This window comes from Physella acuta, unplaced genomic scaffold (genome assembly GCF_028476545.2).
Source record: "Physella acuta isolate Inbredline_101_S28 unplaced genomic scaffold, ASM2847654v3 ptg000368l, whole genome shotgun sequence".
NCBI lineage: Eukaryota > Metazoa > Mollusca > Gastropoda > Physidae > Physella > Physella acuta.
The window spans coordinates 70,001-94,733 of record NW_026731887.1 but is presented as its reverse complement, the minus strand read 5'-3'; the positions used below and the strand labels follow the sequence as shown (position 1 = coordinate 94,733).

Here is a 24,733-nt window from a genome sequence, read left to right as displayed (position 1 = left end):
GATATAGTGCTTAAACAGTGTTTGTTTACCTATGCCTTTGTCTAGGTCTGCGAAAAATTCAACCAGCGAGACTGGGTTTAAACAGTTGCTTACACGTTTTGCGTCTAATTTACCGGTAAAATTAATAGACTATTTAGTGAGATTTATTAAACTAATTATGCTGTTTTACATTTATTCTTTTCCTTTCTTATGATATATGTATGTGATACCTCGTTTCAGGAATCGTTTTGAAGAATACAATTCGTTTATTAGTTTTCATCGCCAGTTTACATGAATTCCGGAATCACAATAAGCATTGTTTTTCATGTGATCAAACAGGTTAATAATTTTTTTTCTGAAAACCAAAAAAAGTTATTCACACGGATTAAAGTTTTTTATAGTATGTGTTAAAAATAAATATCTATAGGATATATTCGAAAATATTCGAACTTTACACCTATGTTTTATCTTTCAAAAAAAATTCCGTCGAGCATGGCCTAGACCACACTATCCACGATATATCTGAGGAGAAAGAAACAGGTGAACTCTACTTCACCTGCCCTGTATTCCGCCAAGTTCCGATAGGCAACTTTATCATTCACATATAAAATAAACCGGGAGTGATCTCCCCTAAACTTTCTCGAATATTCTTATATAAAATAGCAGGGGATGGAAACTCGGGCTATAGACATGATTTTTAATCCATTTTAAATACTTAAAGTTTTAAAAATAGAATAAAATCTCGTAGACAAATTAATTGCACACCAAGTGAACGCAAATAAAAAAAGCGCATAATAGTGCGCAATATTATTAGTACTTTTAAAATTTACATTAGTTTTTTGAGAAATCGGAAGTAGCGTAAATTACTACTTCCAGTCAACGGAAATTACTCAAAATTTTACAGAAGGTAGAGAATTAGATCTTTTACTTACATGTGAAATTTCATTTATCTATCTGAAATAGTACTCAAGTTATAGGCTTTTAAAAAATTCAAAGTAGGAAAAGTACCACTTCCGGTTATCGGAAATCGCTCAAAAGTTGATACGGATCTACGATTTTGATAAAATACTTATATATGAAATTTCATCAACCTAGCTGTAACGGTACTCAAGTTATCGTGTTTACACACGGACAGACACACACACAGACACACACACACAGACATACGGACAAGATTGCAAAATTATGTTTTTCCGTATCAGTGAGGTGTAAAACGTCGAGATTTGTAAAAATCTAGATTTCTTTTTTTTTTGCACGATTACAATACTTTCTCTATACTACGTATATACGAGAAAGTAAAAATGAAAAAAAATTAACATTGACTTGATGTGTCAGAGCCCGCGCCTAATACACTAACACCTTAGCTATCTAGTCTCGTGACGTCAATGACGTTTTTTTTGTGCTCTATAGTTTGAGTCTGCTTAAGAAAGTTGATTTACGCGAATAGGCCCAAGATCTAATATCTTTGAAATTAAATGTTATATTACATTATCCATTCCATAGCTAAACAAACAAAGATTTATATAAAATAATGAAGGTCTGAAATAGTTTAGTATAGAAACTCATTATTATCTAGATTAGATCTAGATAGAAAGAGTTATCTAGATTCCATGACTGGTTTGGTTAAGTCAAGTTTTCTCGTAGATCTAGAGTCTAGATCGATAAATCACTTGTATTCTTGAATTAAATAACCAGTGAAGCTAAAAAGCAAAGATTTATATCAAATATTTAAGGACTAAAATAGTTGAATAAAGAAACTCAAACATGTATTCTGATTTTAAAATGATTTTTTAAGTAATTAATTTTGCTTTGACCTAGATTCTAGATCTATAAATAACTTCCTTCGACAGCTGATCTTTAGATTCTAGATCTAGAGAAATGTATTAAATTTATTAATTTATAATTAAAGGAAAAGGACTGTTGAAAATTGATATAAGTGTTGGAACGTATAAAAATAGCAAACGGTCCAATCGTTAACGCTATAGTCGACAGAAAATTAGCTATATAATATATATTTTTGAATGGGCAACAAAATCTTGTATGCAAGCCACCATTATTGTTGTAAAAAGTAAATAAATCATATGACATCACCATAAAGTCATTGTTCTGAACTTTTATTATTAATGTGGTTAAATCTACCAATAAATAAATCAATTAATTCATTAACGCCTTTAAATTAATTTGTGATTAACAGTGTGTTTAAATAAACCGGGAGTGATCTACCCTAAACTTTCTCGAATATTCTTATATAACTTGGAATGTAGACATGATTTTTAATTACTTAAACTTTTAAAAATAGAATAGAATCTCATAGAAAAAAACAATATTATTAGTATTTTATAAATTTACTTGCGTTTTTTGAGAAATCGGAAATAGCGTAAATTAGTACTTCCCGTTAACGAAAATTACTCAAAATTTGATAGAAGGTAGAGAATTAGATCTATTACTTACATGTGAAATTTCATTTATCTATCTGAAATAGTACTCAAGTTATAGGCTTTTGAAAAATTCAAAGTAGAAAAAGTACCACTTCCGGTTATCGAAAATCGCTAAGAAGTTGATACGGATATACGATTTTGATAAAATACTTATATATGAAATTTCATCAACCTAGCTGTAACGGTACTCAAGTTATCGTGTTCACACACAGACACACACACAGACAGACAGACAGACAGACACACAGACATACGGACAAGATTGCAAAATTATGTTTTTTCCGTATCAGTGAGGTGTAAAACGTCGAGATTTGCAAAAATCTCGATTTTTTTTTTTTGCACGATTACAAGACTTTCTCTATACTTCGTATATACGAGAAAGTAAAAAGAAAATTGTTCTCTACCTAAATACATTTTACAGCTCTACACATAGTGCAGATTCTCTCATTTAACCAAACGGACAAACAAACAAAAATAAATATTCAAATATTAGACTTTTTAGACAGTATTATATTATATTATGGTATTTAAGCATGCATTTTTGTTTTATTTTACAGGTTTATACTAACTAATGCTGTTCCATATTTTGCAGTCAGCTTTCATCATCATCGTCTTATTCTGTTCGTGCCAAAGCCAAAGGGGCAGGTAAAGTAGATTTCATCTGTTTTAATTACATTGGCATATAAAGGGATAGTGTGGTCAGCACTTGGCCCAGCCACCTTATGGAATCTGCTGAGACACTATGGTGTACCTGCTAAGTTAGTGGAAATAATCCAGCAACTTTACAATGGATTTTCATGCCAAGTTAGCCATGCTGGGAAACTGTCTAAAGAGTTCCAGGTCAACACAGGTGTGAGATAAGGATGTCTGCTGTCGCCCCTCCTCTTCTTGGTGGTTCTCAATTGGGTGACACCCACAGCCTATGCCAGTTCTGGAAAAGGTATACAGTGGACACTCACGGAGAAACTAGAGAATCTGGAGTTTGCAGATGATCTTGCCTTACTCTCGCACAGGCTACAAGACATGCAAGAAAACGTTGATGCATTAGGAGCCATCTCTCAGCGCGTAGGTCTCAAGATCAACAAAGAACAGACAGAAGTGATGAGAATTAACAACAACCAGGAGGCCCCTGTGACAATAGACTGAAGACGGGTTAAGGATGTGGAAGAGTTTGTCTACCTTGGCAGCAAGATCAGGAAAACGGGAGGCACAGAGGAGGACATAGGTGCTAGAACTATTAGAGCCCGCTGTGCTTCTGCGACCCATATGGAAAAGTTCGGCCATCTCCATTACCACAAAAATTAGGATATTTAACTCAAATGTCAAGGCAGTTCTGCTGTATGGAGCAGAGACATGGAGATTCTCCAAAGCAAGCACAGCAAAGATACAGACCTACATGAACAGATGCCTTAGACATATATTGAAATTAAGATGGCAGGACAAAGTACCAAACATAGAACTATGGAGGAAAGCTAGGCAGGAGCCTTTGGGTGTGCAAATAAGAAGGAGGAAGTGGCGCTGGGTTGGTCACACACTGCAAAAGGCTCACCCAAATGTTACACGCCAAGCGCTTGAGTGGAACCCCCAGGGAAAGCGGAAGAGAGAGCGCCCAAGACAGACCTAGAGGCGGAGTCTTTTTGGAGAACTGAAGCCAACAGGGATGTCTTGGGAGATGGCAAAATTTATAGCCGGGGACCTGAAGAAATGGAAGGAAATGCTCCCATAAGGAACAAAGAGGATTACGTCAAGTAAGTCAAGTGGTCAGCACTTGGCCCAGCCACCTTAGTTTTGTCTAACGTCTTTAATATACCCATCAGAGTTGGGTTTGCTCGTGGATCTCCTATAGACTCAAGTACCGGATCTTACCTCGAGACTTTCGGGTTAGCAGTGGTAAACTCTACCATCCGACCACGCATTTATTTTTACTGAAATATATATTTTTTGTCCTTTCTCTCTCTCTCTCTCTCTCTCTCTCTCTCTCTCTCTCTCTCTCTCTCTCTCTCTCTCTCTCCTCTCTCTCTCTCTCTCTCTCTCTCTCTCTCTCTCTCTCTATATATATATATATATATATATATATATATATATATATATATATATATCGCATTGTGCCTTTAATTACAGAGATAAGTGTGTACTTTAATTTATTTGTAAAATCAGAAAATTGTCTATCATAGAAAAAACAGTTTACTTACAACGACGAAATTATTTCAATTTTTCTAAAAAATAAAACAACCTTGGATCGATCTTTATACATCAGGAAAGGCAACTTAAGATTAACACGCAACGATGCGCGATAGATAAAATGTCATGCACGATATTATATTGTCTACACAATTTTTATATATTTTACCAAAAGGAATGTGATAAACACGTTGTAAACTACAAAGCTCCATTGAAAGTGTTTTAAATTTAAAACACACACACACACACAAGTCAATAACCGACGCAGTGGCGTAGCGAGGTCGGGTGTCACCCGGTGCGGCACTTAATGGTGTCACCCCCCCCCCCCCCCCAGAGGCGTGGCGACCCTTCCCGGGGACAAACTTTCAAATTTTCGATTTGCACCCCCCCCCTCAAGTTTTTCTCCATATATTTTGCTATTTTTTGCCTTGGTGTCACCTCCCTAAATGGTGTCACCCGGTGCGGTCCGCACTCCCCGCCCCCCCCCCCCCTCGCTACGCCTCTGAACCGACGTATGTTATATTAAGCACAATCGCCTGAACTTGGAGTTGTACGTGTGATAGATGGGTAGGCTGACGACTGGGTGAATCACCTCAAACACCATACGGATTGTGCTAACTGTTAAATACAAATAATTCAATCGACCGTTGAGCGAGAATTCAGGAACGATAACTGCCGTTAGAAGGTACAAGACCTTTGGCATGTTACACGATATGTAAACAAAGGAGATCATAAACACTTGTTTTACGACTTCTCGTTCTTTACCAAATAGTTTTCCTGGTTTTTTCTTTGGATGTTTTCTATTGACATTATTCTTCTCTGTTGAATGTGAAGGCATGTTATTGTATACCGTCACTGATCTAAATCTCTGTGAGTTCGCTAGCTCAAGCGCCATTATAACCGTAAACACAATAATAACTACCTGGGTCAGAAGAGGTATCGCTATTCCTAAAATATCCCACACAATATTTCTTATGACTTCTCCCTGTACTGGTATCAACACCATCAGCTTAGACCTGTTGTGCACTGGATCAAAAGTTTCTACAACGTACGAGCTCGCGAAGACCGGTATATACACCGATACGCTGATCACATAGCCAAAAAGCATAAAAAATGTAGACGTTTTTCTTGTAAACGTGTTTCTGAAATAAAATGGGAATGTAACGCACATGCATCGTGCCACCGATATAAAACTTGTGTTTAGAGCAACCACGGAAGAGAAGAGTATGACTAGATGAGTGAAGTATGTGGCGACGGTGTAGGGCTCTACCGGAAACCACGCATCAACCTTGACCTTGGCCACGTGCATCACGCCTAAAATACCTAAAGCAGAGAACACAACCGAGAAGTTAAAATCCGAAATCGATAGGATAAGAAACGAAACTGTCATGGCGTCTTTGAGTCCCATTACAATGTAGGTTCGGATGTTGATTATGTTGGTGATGATCCCGAAAGTTGAAACTACAACATACATAGCACAGCAAACCAACATTGAAAGAATATATTGATCAAACGAAAACGTTAAGGTTGCTTCCCGTGTGTTTTTCACCGTTGAATTCTCCATCATAGAATAAATTATCAAAATTTAAAGCATAATTTTATTTGAATGTTTGTGTAACTATTTATTTTGAATAAACACGCTTAGGTCTCTGCCTACTAAATAGTGTTTCTATTTAAATTTTTGTTAATATAAATGGTTGACTTATTTACTTATTTTGCTAGCAATCCTTTGTTGTATACTTAACATAAGCTTATATTTCCATTTATAATTGTATTATCAATATGGTAAACATATTTATTTTTTTAAGACGACCTAGTAGTCAAACTATCGAAGTCTGCCAACGATAATAATACACAATGAAACGTAACTTAATTATTATTCGCTCTAAATTATAAATTACGTAGCAATGTTGTTATCGTATTAGTTTTGGTCGGTGTATTGTAATTTGATGTAACTGTTGAGGAATTGTATTAATCTATTGTAGAACTCCGTTTTAATTTAGGATAAATGGTGGCATTAAAAAAAATATATTTCGTTTTAATTTTTAACCGTTTTATTTGAAATTTTATGTAATTGTAAATAATGTTTTTTTTTCCTTCTTTCAGCTATCATTAGAAATTTTAAGCTTAAACTATTACTTCACTGTTATTATGTGTCTTCAAAAAAATAAATATAATATGCTAGTGGTTAATTTAAAAAGAATGACGTCAATATTGCAACTATATCAAGTAATAGGCCAGCAATTTTCTATACGATATAAAAATTTTACAAAAATTATAATATGTATTTTTTTTAATTTTAAATATTTTAAATTTTTAATTTTAAATTTTAATATGCTAGATGCATATTGTATTTAATAATGTAAATATCTGGAACATTACCCAATTTAATACAACCTCGTGATTTTCCCAGGAAAAGATATGGATGTGCTGACTATTTCAATGGCAGTAGTTGAATTCACGTTATTATTCATTGTCTCTAAAAAATTTCATTTTCTAAATGAAAAGATGAACACATTTTTTGCGTTCAGTCAACAACAGACCCTACTTTATGCTCTGTATTTATTTTCCCGAATTTTGGAGTTGTACAATAAGGATCTGTTTGATAATGAATATGAATTTATGATTCATATGAAAACAATTGAAAGCAAATGTGAATTTGTTCGTGTCAAACCTTTTACAATGAAAATTGATTTCTTTATTTCAATAACTTAAAAATACTGTAAGACTTGCATTTGTTCTTAAATAAAAGAGCATGCTAGAGATATATGTAAATACCTGTGTACTTAGCATAAACTTGAGTATAGAACGGAGTTTTCTCTATTTCCCGGCTTTTCAATTCCTGCAGTTTTAGACTAGAGTTACTAAAATGTTGTTACAATTGTGTTATTAAAACAATTTACTTTTGTCACAACCAAATCGTTTGATAACAAATTATATCGCCTGTTGTAGAAAGGTAAAGAAATTAGCATAAAGGACAACGCATTTACTGGATTATAATGGAAATAATATTGCTATATATAGATTAATGTTATGCATCAATGGTAAAATACACTTGATTTAGTTGGTGTTTATATCTATTTTAAATTACAGTTAGACAGTAGCCTATTACTTTTATTCCACGTGTCACATCATTATTCATTCTTTGCTTGTACTTTTATAAATAGACGACAGTTGGAATAGTATGTTTAATTTTTTTTTAAATCTAAACATTTTAAAACAAGCAAACTTCATCATTTTTTTTTGTTTAGTGAATGTCAATGTATATGTAAACTTTAATCTCACAATTTAAAACTATGTGGAACTAATACGTTCGTTTCTGTTTACTTAATAAAACGGGGAGTGCTCTCCCCTTAGCTTTCTAGTAAATTCAAATAACCCCACCCTCACAACAACCAGTGGCGGAACTAGAAAAGAAAAAAAAAAAAAAAAAAAAAATATATATATATATATATATATATATATATATATATATATATATATATATATATATATATATATATATATATATATATATATATATATATATATATATAACACAAAATGCTAACATGGGGTACTTATTGCTGGCCTGTTCGGGTTTTGAAAAAAAAGTTTTTTGTTCAATTAAAACAAATTACAACAACATGTCATTATTTTCATGCGTGATTTGAAAGTATGATTTAGTTTATTTTGACTATACCAGGGGTCGGCAACCTGCGGCTCGCGAGCCGCATGCGGCTCTTTTGATGTTAAGTGGCGGCTCTCGAGTTCCATGCACACATATTAGAAATTATAGTATTTTTTTTTCAAAAACCATAACAAATTAAATACTGTAAAGAAACACAACTTTAAACATAATAAAAACACTAATCAGCGAATGAGAATAGGTGGGAATAGATAGAGAGTATTCGGACAGCTGACAGCAGCTTGGGCACCAAGCCCAGCCCCACAGCCGTGCAATGCTTGCCACATTACCGAGTGCGTGCCGACTTTTTCGAATATCGTTAAATGGAGAATGTTATTTTATTCAGAATGTATTTCCCCATCTGTCATTAATCATCAATTTGACTTGAGTGACGTAGTTTTTTAGTTATTAGCTTCCTTCTTTTCAGCAGGGACTGGACGGTGGGGTACGAGTTTACCTTGCGTTCAGTGTGGTGGAACAGCAGCTAGGTGAGAACCAAAGGACAAAAGTGATTGATACAGTAATCAAACCGATATCCTAGCCAGTTAGTCGGAGTTTGTCGTGTTGATTCCTACCTGTCTAATGGATGATGTGAGTAAAGAAAAAAAAAAAGTTAAGAGCCCCTAAAGTGGATTGGGATAGTCATATAGTTTTATTATTTGATAACTAAGTGTATAATTGCAGAGCTAGCTAAAATAATATAATTTGTTTTTACTTAATCCTAATGTTAGTGGCTCTTTAAAAACTGGAAAATTTTGTAAATTGTAAATTTTGGCTCTTCCGTCTCAAAAGGTTGCCGACACCTGGACTATATAAAAAAAAATATAATTCATGAAAGCTTTGCATAAGTAATGGTGTCTCGTGTTATGTTTATTTTTATGTTTTTTTGTATTTATATTATTAGTTTTAAATACATTTCCTTTTTATACAATGTCATTCTTTAGTAAGTAATTTATTAAAAAATAATAATTAAGATAATTTATTGCTTTTCAATTTGTTTAGTAAAAATCTATTAAAGGGAGCTTATGGGCACCCTTATTTGACTATTTAAAAAAGGGAAATAAGTCATGGAAGGGGTTTTAACGTTTGATTATCTTTGATAAGTTTGATTGTTGGAGAAAGAAGACTCGGCTTTCACAGTGATTTAAAAACAAAGGGAAAAAGAATATACAAGAGCTTGAGTTGGTGGCTATAGAATAAAGATAATCAAACCACAGCTACGGTAATCTTTTTACAAAACAACCATCAAGTCGAAAATGCAAGAAAATTAAAAACATTTTAACTATTATTTTTTTTTTACTATAGTCGTCTGTGGGTCCCTAAATGGCGTGCCCCCCCCCCCCCGAATTGGGGGGTCTGGCGGCACAGTAGTTCCGCCCCTGACAACAAGCCAACTTTTACATAATCTGACTGCTACATAATATGGCAAGGAATAAACTCCCTATAAACAGATAATGCCCGGCGTTGCTACAAATACAACGAAATGGGAAAATTATTAGAATTTTTTAAGAGAACAATAAAAGCTATGCAAACAGTAGATGAACGTGCATTACTTGCCCTGCTTTAGGATTGTATTAGCTTAGACACAGAATACATGTTAGTTTTTCATTCAACAACTTTATTGACCAACTTTATTGGACAACTTTATTGACCAACTTTATTGATGTCAAAGACAGACAAACATAGACAGATGTGTCAATTGGGCTTGTAAATCACCGACCTCTCGTATTTCGTACTTGCCAGCTGGCGGGCTATTTTTTTCAAACTAAATTTGAATATTTTTAATTAAATCGGTTAAAAAAATAATTATTTGGAATTATTACTTCCGCTATAGTTAATTTATTTAATTTTTTTTAATAATAGTTGCATTTTTTTTAACTTGGTGGTTTTTTTTTAATCTTGAAGCGATGCCTAGAAAAAAAATAGCCGCTGTGTTGTTGTTGTTTTTTATCAACGGGATCATGTTCGCAACAATTAAATTGGTTCGAAAATTTCTATCTCTTCCTGGCTAGCGAGGTTTTAAATTTTAAGTGAGAAAGACCGAGAATTACAAGCCTTGTGTTGACCAGAGTTTCTTCCATGGTTCGCCCCCCCCCCCCCCCCCCCACAGAAATATTTTTACCGCCCCCCGAACGAAATGAAATTTATTTAATTTATATAGAAAATATATACTTTTAACAGTGTCCGCCCCCCCCCCCCCGAAGAAAGTTTACCCCCCCCCCCCCGAAAATTTTAAGTGCCCCCCCCCCCCGGAGAAAAAAGTCTGGAAGAAACACTGGTGTTGACATCTACGAAGTATCTGGTTTTCGCACTTTCATCTCCACGGTGCTGACAGATTGGTAGAAGGAAGTCAGAGGGTACCAGGTGAGCCCTTCTCCATAGCGTGTGTTGCCCCACTGGCCGTTGATGTTCATGCTGTGGCAGCCCTTGTACCACCAACCACCGTGGTAGTAGTCGGCGCAGTTGTTGTTGTTGTGGTCGACGTCGTTGTCCCTGTCTATGGTGGTGAATCCGATCCCGCTGGCGTAACCGAATCGATCACTGGAGTTGCCCGTGTAAGGTCCGACCGTCATGAAGTACTGAGAGGCTTCGTTTTGGACTTGAAAGTTACTGTGCACGGCATAGTAGGATCCGCCTTGAAATGTCAAGTCAAATCTTATTTCAGTGTAGCCCTGTGTAACAAAAGAGACGTGTACGTGTATTACTAGGTCTTAGTATATTAGTCTTATTCATTTTATATGCAACGTTTATAGAACCATCCTAGAATTTTTTAAAAGAGTATGTCTCACATTGGTTGTTAGTTGATGAATCAGTTCGTTTCCTATCCAGAATTCACTGTCTAATGTGCCGAATCCGTTTTTGTAATCTGCCCAGTTTCTTTTGAAGTTCAATTGTCCATTAAATCGAATTATTATGTACCGTAATCAAAGAAGAATGCAAATTTCAGATCACTAAATCAAAGACAGTTTTTAAAAGACATTATATTTCTAATGTTGAATTATCATGTGTTTCGATTACTAATTAGCTTTATTTAAATTATACTTGAATAATGATCCACGCTCCGCCATCAGTTACTGTGTCACATAAAACAAGTTTTCCTCCGAATGATTTGAATAGTTCCTCTCTCTTCATACAAGGTGTCAGATACTTTTTTTCACAGGTTGGATGTTTGTTCTGAAATTAAATTTCGTTTTGAATTTTTAAACCAACATTGGGAAGAAGAAAAAAATAAAGGAATTTTTTTTTTTAACTCGATGGGGTGTGTGTCATTCGCTTTACAGATAGTTGCACTCCACGTTATTGAGAGGAGTGGTTTTAAAAGAGGGGTGGACTGGGTGGGTCGACGCGGTCCTTCCAGACTTAACTTTATGTATATTTTCATGTGTATCTTGGTCCACCCGGTGTTTTTCCTAGCGCCACAATGGGATTTTTTTTTCTTTCCGCATACCTGTATTTTTTTAATTCCTTTTTTATATTATTTTTTTTTTATTCCTTTCAACATACTGACATTTTTTTCTCTTTTCCGCATACCGGAATTTTTTTTTCCTTTCCGCATACGGGGATTTTTTTTTATTCCTTTCAGCATACTGACATTTTTTTCTCTTTTCTGCATACTGTGATTTATTTTCCTTTCCGCATACTGGGATTTTTTTTTTCCTTTCCGCATACGAGGATTTTTTTATTCCTTTCAGCATACTGACATTTTTTTTTCTCTCTTTCTGCATACTGTGATTTTTTTTTCCACATACTGGGATTTTTTTTCCTTTCCGCATACTGGTTTTTACTTTCTTGTAATCGTGCAAAAAAAATCGAGATTTTTACAAATCTCGACGTTTTACACCTGACTGATACAGAAAAACATAATTTTGCAATCTTGTCCGTATGTCTGTGTGTCTGTCTGTCTGTGTGTAAACACGATAACTTGAGTACCGTTACAGCTAGGTAGATGAAATTTCATATATAAGTATTTTATCAAAGTCGTAGATCCTGATCAACTTTTGAGCGATTTCCGATAACCGGAAGTGGTACTTTTTTTACTTTGAATTTTTCAAAAGCCTATAACTTGAGTGCTATTTCAGATAGATAAATGAAATTTCACATGTAAGTAAAACATCTAATTTTCCGCCTTCTATCAAATTTTGAGTAATTTCCGTTGACCAGAAGTACTAATTTACGCTATTTTCGATTTCTCAAAAAACGCATGTAAATTTATAAAGTACTAATAATATTGCGCACTATTATGCACATTTTGTTTTGGCGTTCGCTTGGTGCGCAATTCTTTTTTCTATGAGATTCTATTCTATTTTTAAAAGTTTAAGTAATTAAAAATCATGTCTATATTTCAAGTTATATAAGAAAATGCGAGAAAGTTTAGGGGAGATCACTCCCGGTTTATTTTTTATTTTTTTGTAGTGTCCCGGTGGACCCAGCACACCCCTGTTGAAAGTTGTGGGGTGATTTTGTGCGCTTGCTAACTTTTTTTTTTTTTTACAAACATCGTGAAAAATCAGCCGTCCGTGACCACAATTTACAGACAACAGCAAGCTGATAAAAAGAAGGATAATTCTTAATCTTGCTACCTTCTGTTATTGAATATAATAATATATCGAGTGATATAATTTTGTTATCTCCCCTTTGTTTCGAACCACTTAAATAATTTTTTAATAACTTAATAATCATCTAATTAAATTTAAAAAACAAATAGACTTGTATTGTCATCAAAGTGGAACGTATCTGGAAAGTTTTAATAAAATTGCTGCACTAGAAGTATGTCAAAATTGAGTTACAACCCCACAAACCCACAAATGAACAAAAAAACAGACGTTGCGAACTAAATAAAAGCCTGATAAAACGCACCGATCCGTGTTCAGTTCTACAATAGTGCCTGGAACTACAGCGCCCTGTCCTTATGGCTCTTGTATATCTGTTCTCTTTGAAGACGAAGAAAAAATTCAACATTAAATTGAGTTTGTACACTGTTTAATGTTTATTGTTTAATGTTCATTAATCATTGTTCATTGTTTGATCTTCTTTGTTTATTGTTTGATGTTCATTATTTAATGTTCATTGTTTAATGTTCATTGTTTAATAATCAATAATCATTGTTCATTGTTTGATCTTCTTTGTTTATTGTTTAATGTTCCTTGTTTAATGTTCCTTGTTTAATGTTCATTGTTTAATGTTCATTGTTTAATGTTCATTAATCATTGTTCATTATTTGATCTTCTTTGTTTATTGTCTGATGTTCATTGTTTTATGTTCATTCTTTAATGTTCATTGTTTAATGTTCATTGTTTAATGTTCATTGTGCAAGGCACATATATTTTTTTTACCAAATATACCTTACTTAGTAATCTTTTATATTTGTTCACGATTTGGACGGAATACAGCAGAAAATTTCAAGTTTGACAAAAGTTTTCTACAACATTGGTCAGTTTACGAGAGAACAGGGGCGTAGCGAGGGGGGGGGGGGGGCGGGGGGTGCGGACCGCACCGGGTGACACCATTTAGGGGGGTGACACCAAGGCAAAAAATAGGAAAATATAGAGATAAAAACTTGAGGGGGGTGCAAATCGAAAGTTTGAGGGGGGGGGGAGGTTCAAATAAAAAACTTGAGGGGGGGGGGTGCAAATCGAAAGTTTGAGGGGGGGGGGGGTGCAAATCAAAAACTTGAGGGGGGGGGTGCAAACCGAAAGTTTGAGGGGGGTGCAAATCGAAAACTTGAAAGTTTGTCCCCGGGAAGGGTCGCAACGCCTCTGGGGAGTGACACCATTAAGTGCCGCACCGGGTGACACCCGACCTCGCTACACCACTGCGAGAGAACACTTCAAGAAACATCAGTGTACAGATTTAGTTTGTGGTGCTTGATAAGTGTAAAATAAGTTTATTTAAAAGGTAAAAATATTAGATCTGCAAACAGAGAAAGTCTACTGAAATAAAGGCACCTAATGCGAAGTGTACTGAAACAAAGTCTCTAACACAAAGACAACTAATGCGAACTGTTCTGTAACAAAGACTAGTGAAAACAAAGACTACTGAAAACAAGACTACTGAAAGCAAAGAGTACTGAAAACAAAGACTACTTAAAACAAAGACTACTGAAAGCAAAGACTACTGAAAACAAAGACTACTGAAAACAAAGACTACTTAAAACAAAGACTACTGAAACAAAGGCTACTAAAACAAAGACTACTGAAACAAAGACTACTGAAAGCAAAGACTACTTAAAACAAAGACTACTGAAAACAAAGAGTACTGAGACAAAGACTACTTAAAACAAAGACTACTGAAACAAAGACTACTGAAACAAAGACTACTGAAACAAAGACTACTGAAACAAAGACTACTGAAACAAAGACTACTGAAAACAAAGATTACTGAGACAAAGACTACTTAAAACAAAGACTACTAAAACAAAGACTACTGAAACAAAGACTACTGAAACAAAGACTACTAAAACAAAGACTACTGAAACTAAGACTACTGAAACAAAGACTACTGAAAACAAAGACTACTTAAAACAAAGACTACTTAAAACAAAGACTACTGAAACAAAGACTACTAAAACAAAGACTACTGAAACAAAGACTACTGAATCAAAGACTACTGAAACAAAGACTACTGAAACAAAGACTACTGAAACAAAGACTACTAAAACAAAGACTACTGAAACAAAGACAAACCCGTATAGTTGTCTGTCTGTGCAGTGAAGATATGCTGAGACAGCAGTAAAACAGCAACCAGCAAACTTCTATAGTCCATGGTGGTGTTCGGCAGCCCTGTTAGGATTGTGTGCACCAATTCATGAGATGAATGTATGTACCGTGTGCATCAGTTAATGAAATTAATCTTAGTGTCGTGTGCACCAATTAATCTATATATATAATTCTCTTCTTCGAGCCGTTAAAAAACAAGCTGCAAACGCTCTCCCTACCTCCCCACCCCTACATGGTTTTAGTGAGCTGTGTTCACTCTAAATGTTTACAAGCAGAGCCAACGATTTTAAACGTAGGGGGGGGAGGGGGGGGGAAGGAAGGGGGGGGTTATGGTCCTTAACGAGCTACTTATAGTGTTTTAAAGAAATATTTTCAGTGTCAGCGTTGGTACTGTCGAATTCACAAATTATGAATTACTGAAAATTAGAAACAACTAAATAGCGGCGTATGTTATGCCGCGGGCCGGCTCGTTAGATGAAATTCTTACGTTGTGTTGAGTCTGTCTGTTAGGGCCGTGTGCACAAACTAATGAGATGATCATCCAGTCCGCCCTCTAGTGCCGTGTGCACCAACCAATCAGACGAGCGTCTTAACTACCTCAAGAGGCGTAGCGAGGGGGGGGGGCGGGGTGCGGACCGCACCGGGTGACACCATTTAGGGGGTGACACCAAGGCAAAAAATAGCATAATATATAGAGAAAAAATTGACGGGGGTGCAAATCGAAAATTGAAAGTTTGTCCCCGGGACGTGTCGCTACGCCTCTGGGGGGGGGGGGGGGGGGGGGGGGTGACACCATTAAGTGCCGCACCGGGTGACGCCCGACTTCGCTACGCCTCTGAATACCTCATCCTATGATTAGTCATCTGAGCAAGTGAAGTTTCTTAAAGCAATTTGTCTAAGCTCTGTTCAAATCAGGATTTCGTTTAATATCACTATCGATTTGTCTCATGCGATAGGTTGATGTAGATCTACAAGTAATTAGATATTCGACCCTGAAAAATGTCTAAACCTTGTACGAAATAGAATTTATACATAAAACGAAAAGTTTAGTCTTCCCCTCTCCCCCCCCCCCCCCCCCCCCGCCAAATGTCAAGTCAGCCTGTTCTTTTATAATCCTAAAAGTAAGTCCCCTTTTTTAAGCTGACGGTCTATGGGGCAATCGAAGTATAGTTCACCTGTTACTGTGACCTCGGTATATGAAAGGATAGTGTGTGTTCAGCACTATGCCCAGTCACCTTTGCTTTCCCTAACGTGAGTTAGGTACTTTCCAAGCTAAACCTAAACTTAAGCCTCATGAGATAAATCATGAGCCTAAACATACATGTATAATTCTCACCATAAACCTAAACTTAAGTCTCTCACGTCAGTTAAAATCTTCAACTCCATTTATTAAAACTATTTTTTATCATTAGCAATGTAAAAATCCTATTTTATTTTTTTTAGTCTAATTTAATTCAACAAATGACATTAACTTTTAACAATAATCATGTTTTTTAATGTATAGATTCCTCTTCAGACCTAGCGACCCACTGAGCAGATGAAGTAGAGTTTATATGTTTGTTGACGTCGGCATTTAAAGGGGTGTAGTCAGCACTATGCCCAGCCGCCTTAACCTTGATAAGTTAGGTACCTATTTGAGCTGAGTTGACTCAGGGACGTCCTACAATCTGAAATCGGAACAGAGATCCAAACAAACTCGAGACCTTCGAGCTAGCAACCAATCGCGGGCAAGCGTTGGTGCCTGGTCAGAGACAACATGTTTGAGTGCTATCGCACTGACCACAGCAAACAGTTTGAGCTCAACTTCCTACTCAGGCCATGTGTCGTGCGGCGAGCGTTGGCGGAGACAAACAGTGAACTGGGACTGATGATCATGGAAGGGGGGAGAGAGAAAATAACAGTTGAGGTACTGGAACCAATTTGTTTTCAATAATTAGATTGTTGATAGGGAAAAAATTAATTTATTGTCAATAATTTTAGATGGTTAGAGATGGTTAGAGAATTGAGAAAATAACAGTTGAGGTACTGGAACCTATTTGTTTTCAATAATTAGATTGTTGATAGGGAAAAAATTAATTTATTTTTAATAATTAGATTGTTGATAGGGAAAAAATTAATTTATTTTTAATAATTAGATTGTTGATAGGGAAAAAATTAATTTATTTTCAATAATTTTAGATGGTTAGAGATGGTTAGAGAATTGAGAAAATAACAGTTGAGGTACTGGAACCAATTTGTTTTCAATAATTAGATTGTTGATAGGGAAAAAATTAATTTATTGTCAATAATTTTAGATGGTTAGAGATGGTTAGAGAATTGAGAAAATAACAGTTGAGGTACTGGAACCTATTTGTTTTCAATAATTAGATTGTTGATAGGGAAAAAATTAATTTATTTTTAATAATTAGATTGTTGATAGGGAAAAAATTAATTTATTTTTAATAATTAGATTGTTGATAGGGAAAAAATTAATTTATTTTCAATAATTTTAGATGGTTAGAGATGGTTAGAGAATTGAGAAAATAACAGTTGAGGTACTGGAACCAATTTGTTTTCAACACTTAGATTGTTGATAGGGAAAAACTTAATTTATTGTCAATAATTTTAGATGGTTAGAGATGGTTAGAGAATTGAGAAAGTAAAAGTTGAGGTACTGGAACCAATTTATTTTCAACAATTAGATTGTTGATAGGGAAAATAACAGTCAGTAATTAAACTTAATTTATCATCAATAATTTGATGGTTATAAGGGGTCGGCATGGGTGAGTCGGTAAAAGCTCGTGTTTGCTAAACCAGAAAGTCTTGAGTTCAAACCCTTGGGCAGATGAGGCCTGTTAGCTGGGGACAGCGGCTCTTCTTGAAGAGACAACTCCAAAATCAAACAACTGCTGCCTTGTAGATTGTTCTTGGTTGGACAAAGGCTATGAAAGCAAATCCAAAAAGAAAAGCAGGCTGAAATTGGATTCAATTGCGCATAACCAGTTCACACATATACCTAATTGTGTTGGAGGGGATCCCTTCCAATACTAAAATTAAGAACGAAGAATAAAGATAGGGAAAAGAAACTTAATTTATTGTCAATAATTAGATGGTTATAGATGGTTAAAGAAGAGACTAAATAACAGTTGAGGTACTGGAACAAAATTTATTTTCAATAACAAGGTGGATTTTATGGAAAAGAGAAAATAACAATACATGCACTGAATATATTTGTAGTTCATGAATTTTTGTTAAAGAAAAGAGAAAATGACACTAGGTATACAGTAGGCATACAGTAGGTATGCAGTACGTATACAGTAGGGTTTACAGTAGGAATACAGAAGGTATACAGAAAATAAAATTACTTGTAGATTAGTTATCTTTGTTTTAAATTGTTTAGGAGAAGTAAAAATACAAGTTAGGTTTTGTAATTACATTTTTAAGTGGTTTAACCATTAAAGATGTATACAATTTATATGGTGAGAATGAAAATCATGTTTGCTAGTTGAAAATAGATATCAAAATCTTCTGTGTTTAAATATTAAAATCTTCCTTATTTATATATTTGCTTATCACAATATATTTTTATGCAAGGTAAATGTTTTATCAACGTATATTTTAATGTGAAGCAATAGCCTATTTAGTGAAGAAAGAAATAATATAGTTACAATGTGTGTTGTGTTCAAATAATTTCATTATTTATTTTTAGCCCTTATCCAAAAGAGGACATGAAATTTTGGGTACGTGCCCTCCTGGCAGAGACCTCTACACCGTCTGTGCCGGAGGGACTTGCAGATTACCTGAAGGATCCAGTTCTAGAAGCAGACGCGGCCAGTCTTTTGAGTTTTACTGTACTGAATCAATGGGTGAGTTTAAAAGTTCCATTCACTTATGTGATACACACTTGGTTCAATTCTTATTTATGTTCTAAAATTATATAAGATTTGTATATCTTACACATTTATTACTGAGATTCTAGTAGTTTTTGCACTATTTTATTTTTAACTCAAAAATTTCTGATTCATGCTCTAATGCAGGTTTTTAAATTAATAATTTCTTTTATTCTTTTTTGCACATTAATGTGTGACTAATTTTTTAATCAGGTGTATTTCATTAACAAACATTAACACAATTTTTCATTAACAAAATTTTTAAAATATCTGATTTATTTCAAGCTTTTTAGAATCCCTTTTACATTTTAATAGGATATGATGCCCAGCAAAGAGACTTTATCTTCTACTGAATATGAGGATCCTATGGATACAACCCTCACAGCCAAACAATTTCATTCCGCTATGGGTGCCACAGACAGTAAATCTGAGGAGAATTTGAACTGCGCTGAGAACGTGTGTACCACAGAACAGGCGGAGGTCAAACAGGATGGGGAAACAGAGAACCATAAACTTAGGGAGAATTTGGCGTCTTACAACAAAAATAAACACACGACAGACAGTGGGTTTTACAGTGTGAAGGGAGTTAACTCAGACAGCGACAGCGGTTGTGAAAACAGTACGCAATTGATGTTCCTTGTTCATGTCTTTGATGCTGTGTAAAATCTATCAAATATATTATTATTACTGATTTAAATGTTTAAAACAATTAAATTAATTAAAAAAAAAACTGTTTGAGGACTACAGATATAGATGTTTGAAAAGGAAGAATGTTTGCTTTGATGCGTCTCATTGTAATAACATAACTTTTCCGATTGCTTAAAATTTGTATAATTCTCGGTAATCCCAATTTTTTTTTCAGCTCTACTTAAAAACCCAAATTCCACCCCCCCCCCCCTTCCCCTCAACCCACCACGCACGCCGAGAAAAAAAAAAATCCCTTGAATCATCATTTAATTACACATTTGCATTTTCAGTTTCAGGTTGGTTTTTAATTTTCCCACGTTTTCTTTAACTTGCTTTCTCTGTGTGTTTGTCTTTCCAATCCAATCTTGCGATCGAAATTTCTGGCACTTCCCAGTTAGCTAGCGCGCTGAAATTTTCAGGGAAGCTTTGTTTTGGATGACAATTGAATATTCTATTGTTTTTATTACTAAATTAATCCATGGAAACATTTTATTGATCATTTTAGACCGCTATATAATTGTACCAAAAAACTCGCCGTGATTTTCTTACAGTTTCTAATACTGTTGACTCTCTACAAGCTCCCTAATAAAAGTCAATAGTATTATCTAATCAATAGTAATATAACTTTTACTTCGGCGCCCCACGTTTTTCATCGCTTATAGTAGAGTGATCGCTTGCATTATTGTGATGTATAGTATTTATTTTCTACTTTTTAGTTCAATCAGAAAACGTGGGTTTTTTAAAACTTTTTTAATGATTATTATTTATTTTTTTCTTTATATTTAGACGTTTTGTATTAGATCTATGTATGAGTAAACCATCTTAAATGAATGAAAGCAGGCTACAAGTAAGAAAGAAATACTACTATTGTAAATCTGTATCAGTCCTCACAAGCCGGTGATGAAAACTCGTGTGTGTGTGTGTGTGTGTGTGTGTGTGTGTGTGTGTGTGTGTGTGTGTGTGTGTGTGTGTGTGTGTGTGTGTGTGTGTGTGTGTGTGTGTGTGTGTGTGTGTGTGTGTGTGTGTGTGTGTGTGTGTGTGTGTGTGTGTGTGTGTGTGTGTGTGTGTGTGTGTGTGTGTGTGTGTGTGTGTGTGTGTGTGTGTGTGTGTGTGTGTGTGTGTGTGTGTGTGTGTGTGTGTGTGTGTGTGTGTGTGTGTGTGTGTGTGTGTGTGTGTGTGTGTGTGTGTGTGTGTGTGTGTGTGTGTGTGTGTGTGTGTGTGTGTGTGTGTGTGTGTGTGTGTGTGTGTGTGTGTGTGTGTGTGTGTGTGTGTGTGTGTGTGTGTGTGTGTGTGTGTGTGTGTGTGTGTGTGTGTGTGTGTGTGTGTGTGTGTGTGTGTGTGTGTGTGTGTGTGTGTGTGTGTGTGTGTGTGTGTGTGTGTGTGTGTGTGTGTGTGTGTGTGTGTGTGTGTGTGTGTGTGTGTGTGTGTGTGTGTGTGTGTGTGTGTGTGTGTGTGTGTGTGTGTGTGTGTGTGTGTGTGTGTGTGTGTGTGTGTGTGTGTGTGTGTGTGTGTGTGTGTGTGTGTGTGTGTGTGTGTGTGTGTGTGTGTGTGTGTGTGTGTGTGTGTGTGTGTGTGTGTGTGTGTGTGTGTGTGTGTGTGTGTGTGTGTGTGTGTGTGTGTGTGTGTGTGTGTGTGTGTGTGTGTGTGTGTGTGTGTGTGTGTGTGTGTGTGTGTGTGTGTGTGTGTGTGTGTGTGTGTGTGTGTGTGTGTGTGTGTGTGTGTGTGTGTGTGTGTGTGTGTGTGTGTGTGTGTGTGTGTGTGTGTGTGTGTGTGTGTGTGTGTGTGTGTGTGTGTGTGTGTGTGTGTGTGTGTGTGTGTGTGTGTGTGTGTGTGTGTGTGTGTGTGTGTGTGTGTGTGTGTGTGTGTGTGTGTGTGTGTGTGTGTGTGTGTGTGTGTGTGTGTGTGTGTGTGTGTGTGTGTGTGTGTGTGTGTGTGTGTGTGTGTGTGTGTGTGTGTGTGTGTGTGTGTGTGTGTGTGTGTGTGTGTGTGTGTGTGTGTGTGTGTGTGTGTGTGTGTGTGTGTGTGTGTGTGTGTGTGTGTGTGTGTGTGTGTGTGTGTGTGTGTGTGTGTGTGTGTGTGTGTGTGTGTGTGTGTGTGTGTGTGTGTGTGTGTGTGTGTGTGTGTGTGTGTGTGTGTGTGTGTGTGTGTGTGTGTGTGTGTGTGTGTGTGTGTGTGTGTGTGTGTGTGTGTGTGTGTGTGTGTGTGTGTGTGTGTGTGTGTGTGTGTGTGTGTGTGTGTGTGTGTGTGTGTGTGTGTGTGTGTGTGTGTGTGTGTGTGTGTGTGTGTGTGTGTGTGTGTGTGTGTGTGTGTGTGTGTGTGTGTGTGGTGTGTGTGTGTGTGTGTGTGTGTGTGTGTGTGTGTGTGTGTGTGTGTGTGTGTGTGTGTGTGTGTGTGTGTGTGTGTGTGTGTGTGTGTGGTGTGTGTGTGTGTGTGTGTGTGTGTGTGTGTGTGTGTGTGTGTGTGTGTGTGTGTGTGTGTGTGTGTGTGTGTGTGTGTGTGTGTGTGTGTGTGTGTGTGTGTGTGTGTGTGTGTGTGTGTGTGTGTGTGTGTGTGTGTGTGTGTGTGTGTGTGTGTGTGTGTGTGTGTGTGGTGTGTGTGTGTGTGTGTGTGTGTGTGTGTGTGTGTGTGTGTGTGTGTGTGTGTGTGTGTGTGTGTGTGTGTGTGTGTGTGTGTGTGTGTGTGTGTGTGTGTGTGTGTGTGTGTGTGTGTGTGTGTGTGTGTGTGTGTGTGTGTGTGTGTGTGTGTGTGTGTGTGTGTGTGTGTGTGTGTGTGTGTGTGTGTGTGTGTGTGTGTGTGTGTGTGTGTGTGTGTGTGTGTGTGTGTGTGTGTGTGTGTGTGTGTGTGTGTGTGTGTGTGTGTGTGTGTGTGTGTGGTGTGTGTGTGTGTGTGTGTGTGTGTGTGTGTGTGTGTGTGTGTGTGTGTGTGTGTGTGTGTGTGTGTGTGTGTGTGTGTGTGTGTGTGTGTGTGTGTGTGTGTGTGTGTGTGTGTGTGTGTGTGTGTGTGTGTGTGTGTGTGTGTGTGTGTGTGTGTGTGTGTGTGTGTGTGTGTGTGTGTGTGTGTGTGTGTGTGTGTGTGTGTGTGTGTGAGTGTGTGTGTGTGTGTGTGTGTGTGTGTGTGTGTGTGTGTGTGTGTGTGTGTGTGTGTGTGTGTGTGTGTGTGTGTGTGTGTGTGTGTGTGTGTGTGTGTGTGTGTGTGTGTGTGTGTGTGTGTGTGTGTGTGTGTGTGTGTGTGTGTGTGTGTGTGTGTGTGTGTGTGTGTGTGTGTGTGTGTGTGTGTGTGTGTGTGTGTGTGTGTGTGTGTGTGTGTGTGTGTGTGTGTGTGTGTGTGTGTGTGTGTGTGTGTGTGTGTGTGTGTGTGTGTGTGTGTGTGTGTGTGTGTGTGTGTGTGGTGTGTGTGTGTGTGTGTGTGTGTGTGTGTGTGTGTGTGTGTGTGTGTGTGTGTGTGTGTGTGTGTGTGTGTGTGTGTGTGTGTGTGTGTGTGTGTGTGTGTGTGTGTGTGTGTGTGTGTGTGTGTGTGTGTGTGTGTGTGTGTGTGTGTGTGTGTGTGTGTGTGTGTGTGTGTGTGTGTGTGTGTGTGTGTGTGTGTGTGTGTGTGTGTGTGTGTGTGTGTGTGTGTGTGTGTGTGTGTGTGTGTGTGTGTGTGTGTGTGTGTGTGTGTGTGTGTGTGTGTGGTGTGTGTGTGTGTGTGTGTGTGTGTGTGTGTGTGTGTGTGTGTGTGTGTGTGTGTGTGTTGTGTGTGTGTGTGTGTGTGTGTGTGTGTGTGTGTGTGTGTGTGTGTGTGTGTGTGTGTGTGTGTGTGTGTGTGTGTGTGTGTGTGTGTGTGTGTGTGTGTGTGTGTGTGTGTGTGTGTGTGTGTGTGTGTGTGTGTGTGTGAGTGTGTGTGTGTGTGTGTGTGTGTGTGTGTGTGTGTGTGTGTGTGTGTGTGTGTGTGTGTGTGTGTGTGTGGTGTGTGTGTGTGTGTGTGTGTGTGTGTGTGTGTGTGTGTGTGTGTGTGTGTGTGTGTGTGTGTGTGTGTGTGTGTGTGTGTGTGTGTGTGTGTGTGTGTGTGTGTGTGTGTGTGTGTGTGTGTGTGTGTGTGTGTGTGTGTGTGTGTGTGTGTGTGTGTGTGTGTGTGTGTGTGTGTGTGTGTGTGTGTGTGTGTGTGTGTGTGTGTGTGTGTGTGTGTGTGTGTGTGTGTGTGTGTGTGTGTGTGTGTGTGTGTGTGTGTGTGTGTGTGTGTGTGTGTGTGTGTGTGTGTGTGTGTGTGTGTGTGTGTGTGTGTGTGTGTGTGTGTGTGTGTGTGTGTGTGTGTGTGTGTGTGTGTGTGTGTGTGTGTGTGTGTGTGTGTGTGTGTGTGTGTGTGTGTGTGTGTGTGTGTGTGTGTGTGTGTGTGTGTGTGTGTGTGTGTGTGTGTGTGTGTGTGTGTGTGTGTGTGTGTGTGTGTGTGTGTGTGTGTGTGTGTGTGTGTGTGTGTGTGTGTGTGTGTGTGTGTGTGTGTGTGTGTGTGTGTGTGTGTGTGTGTGTGTGTGTGTGTGTGTGTGTGTGTGTGTGTGTGTGTGTGTGTGTGTGTGTGTGTGTGTGTGTGTGTGTGTGTGTGTGTGTGTGTGTGTGTGTGTGTGTGTGTGTGTGTGTGTGTGTGTGTGTGTGTGTGTGTGTGTGTGTGTGTGTGTGTGTGTGTGTGTGTGTGTGTGTGTGTGTGTGTGTGTGTGTGTGTGTGTGTGTGTGTGTGTGTGTGTGTGTGTGTGTGTGTGTGTGTGTGTGTGTGTGTGTGTGTGTGTGTGTGTGTGTGTGTGTGTGTGTGTGTGTGAGTGTGTGTGTGTGTGTGTGTGTGTGTGTGTGTGTGTGTGTGTGTGTGTGTGTGTGTGTGTGTGTGTGTGTGTGTGTGTGTGTGTGTGTGTGTGTGTGTGTGTGTGTGTGTGTGTGTGTGTGTGTGTGTGTGTGTGTGTGTGTGTGTGTGTGTGTGTGTGTGTGTGTGTGTGTGTGTGTGTGTGTGTGTGTGTGTGTGTGTGTGTGTGTGTGTGTGTGTGTGTGTGTGTGTGTGTGTGTGTGTGTGTGTGTGTGTGTGTGTGTGTGTGTGTGTGTGTGTGTGTGTGTGTGTGTGTGTGTGTGTGTGTGTGTGTGTGTGTGTGTGTGTGTGTGTGTGTGTGTGTGTGTGTGTGTGTGTGTGTGTGTGTGTGTGTGTGTGTGTGTGTGTGTGTGTGTGTGTGTGTGTGTGTGT

General features: G+C 37.5%; 1 protein-coding gene and 1 long non-coding RNA gene across 2 annotated transcripts; both read right to left on the bottom strand.

The window, feature by feature from the left end:
- Positions 1-10,534: 10,534 nt before the first annotated feature.
- Positions 10,535-11,166, bottom strand: LOC131941655 (fibrinogen C domain-containing protein 1-A-like). The gene is made up of 2 exons (XM_059301037.1): positions 11,055-11,166; positions 10,535-10,937 (listed from the first exon to the last, which is right to left on the bottom strand). Exon 2 carries the CDS (start codon positions 10,836-10,838, stop codon positions 10,554-10,556), a length of 285 nt encoding a protein of 94 aa, XP_059157020.1. The 5' UTR covers positions 10,839-10,937; positions 11,055-11,166; the 3' UTR covers positions 10,535-10,553.
- A 147-nt stretch (positions 11,167-11,313) lies between these two features.
- On the bottom strand, positions 11,314-15,052 carry LOC131941654 (uncharacterized). Its single transcript, XR_009386666.1, has 3 exons — positions 14,949-15,052; positions 13,123-13,196; positions 11,314-11,439 (listed from the first exon to the last, which is right to left on the bottom strand). It is a non-coding gene; the product is annotated as an uncharacterized LOC131941654 (long non-coding RNA).
- Positions 15,053-24,733: the final 9,681 nt, after the last annotated feature.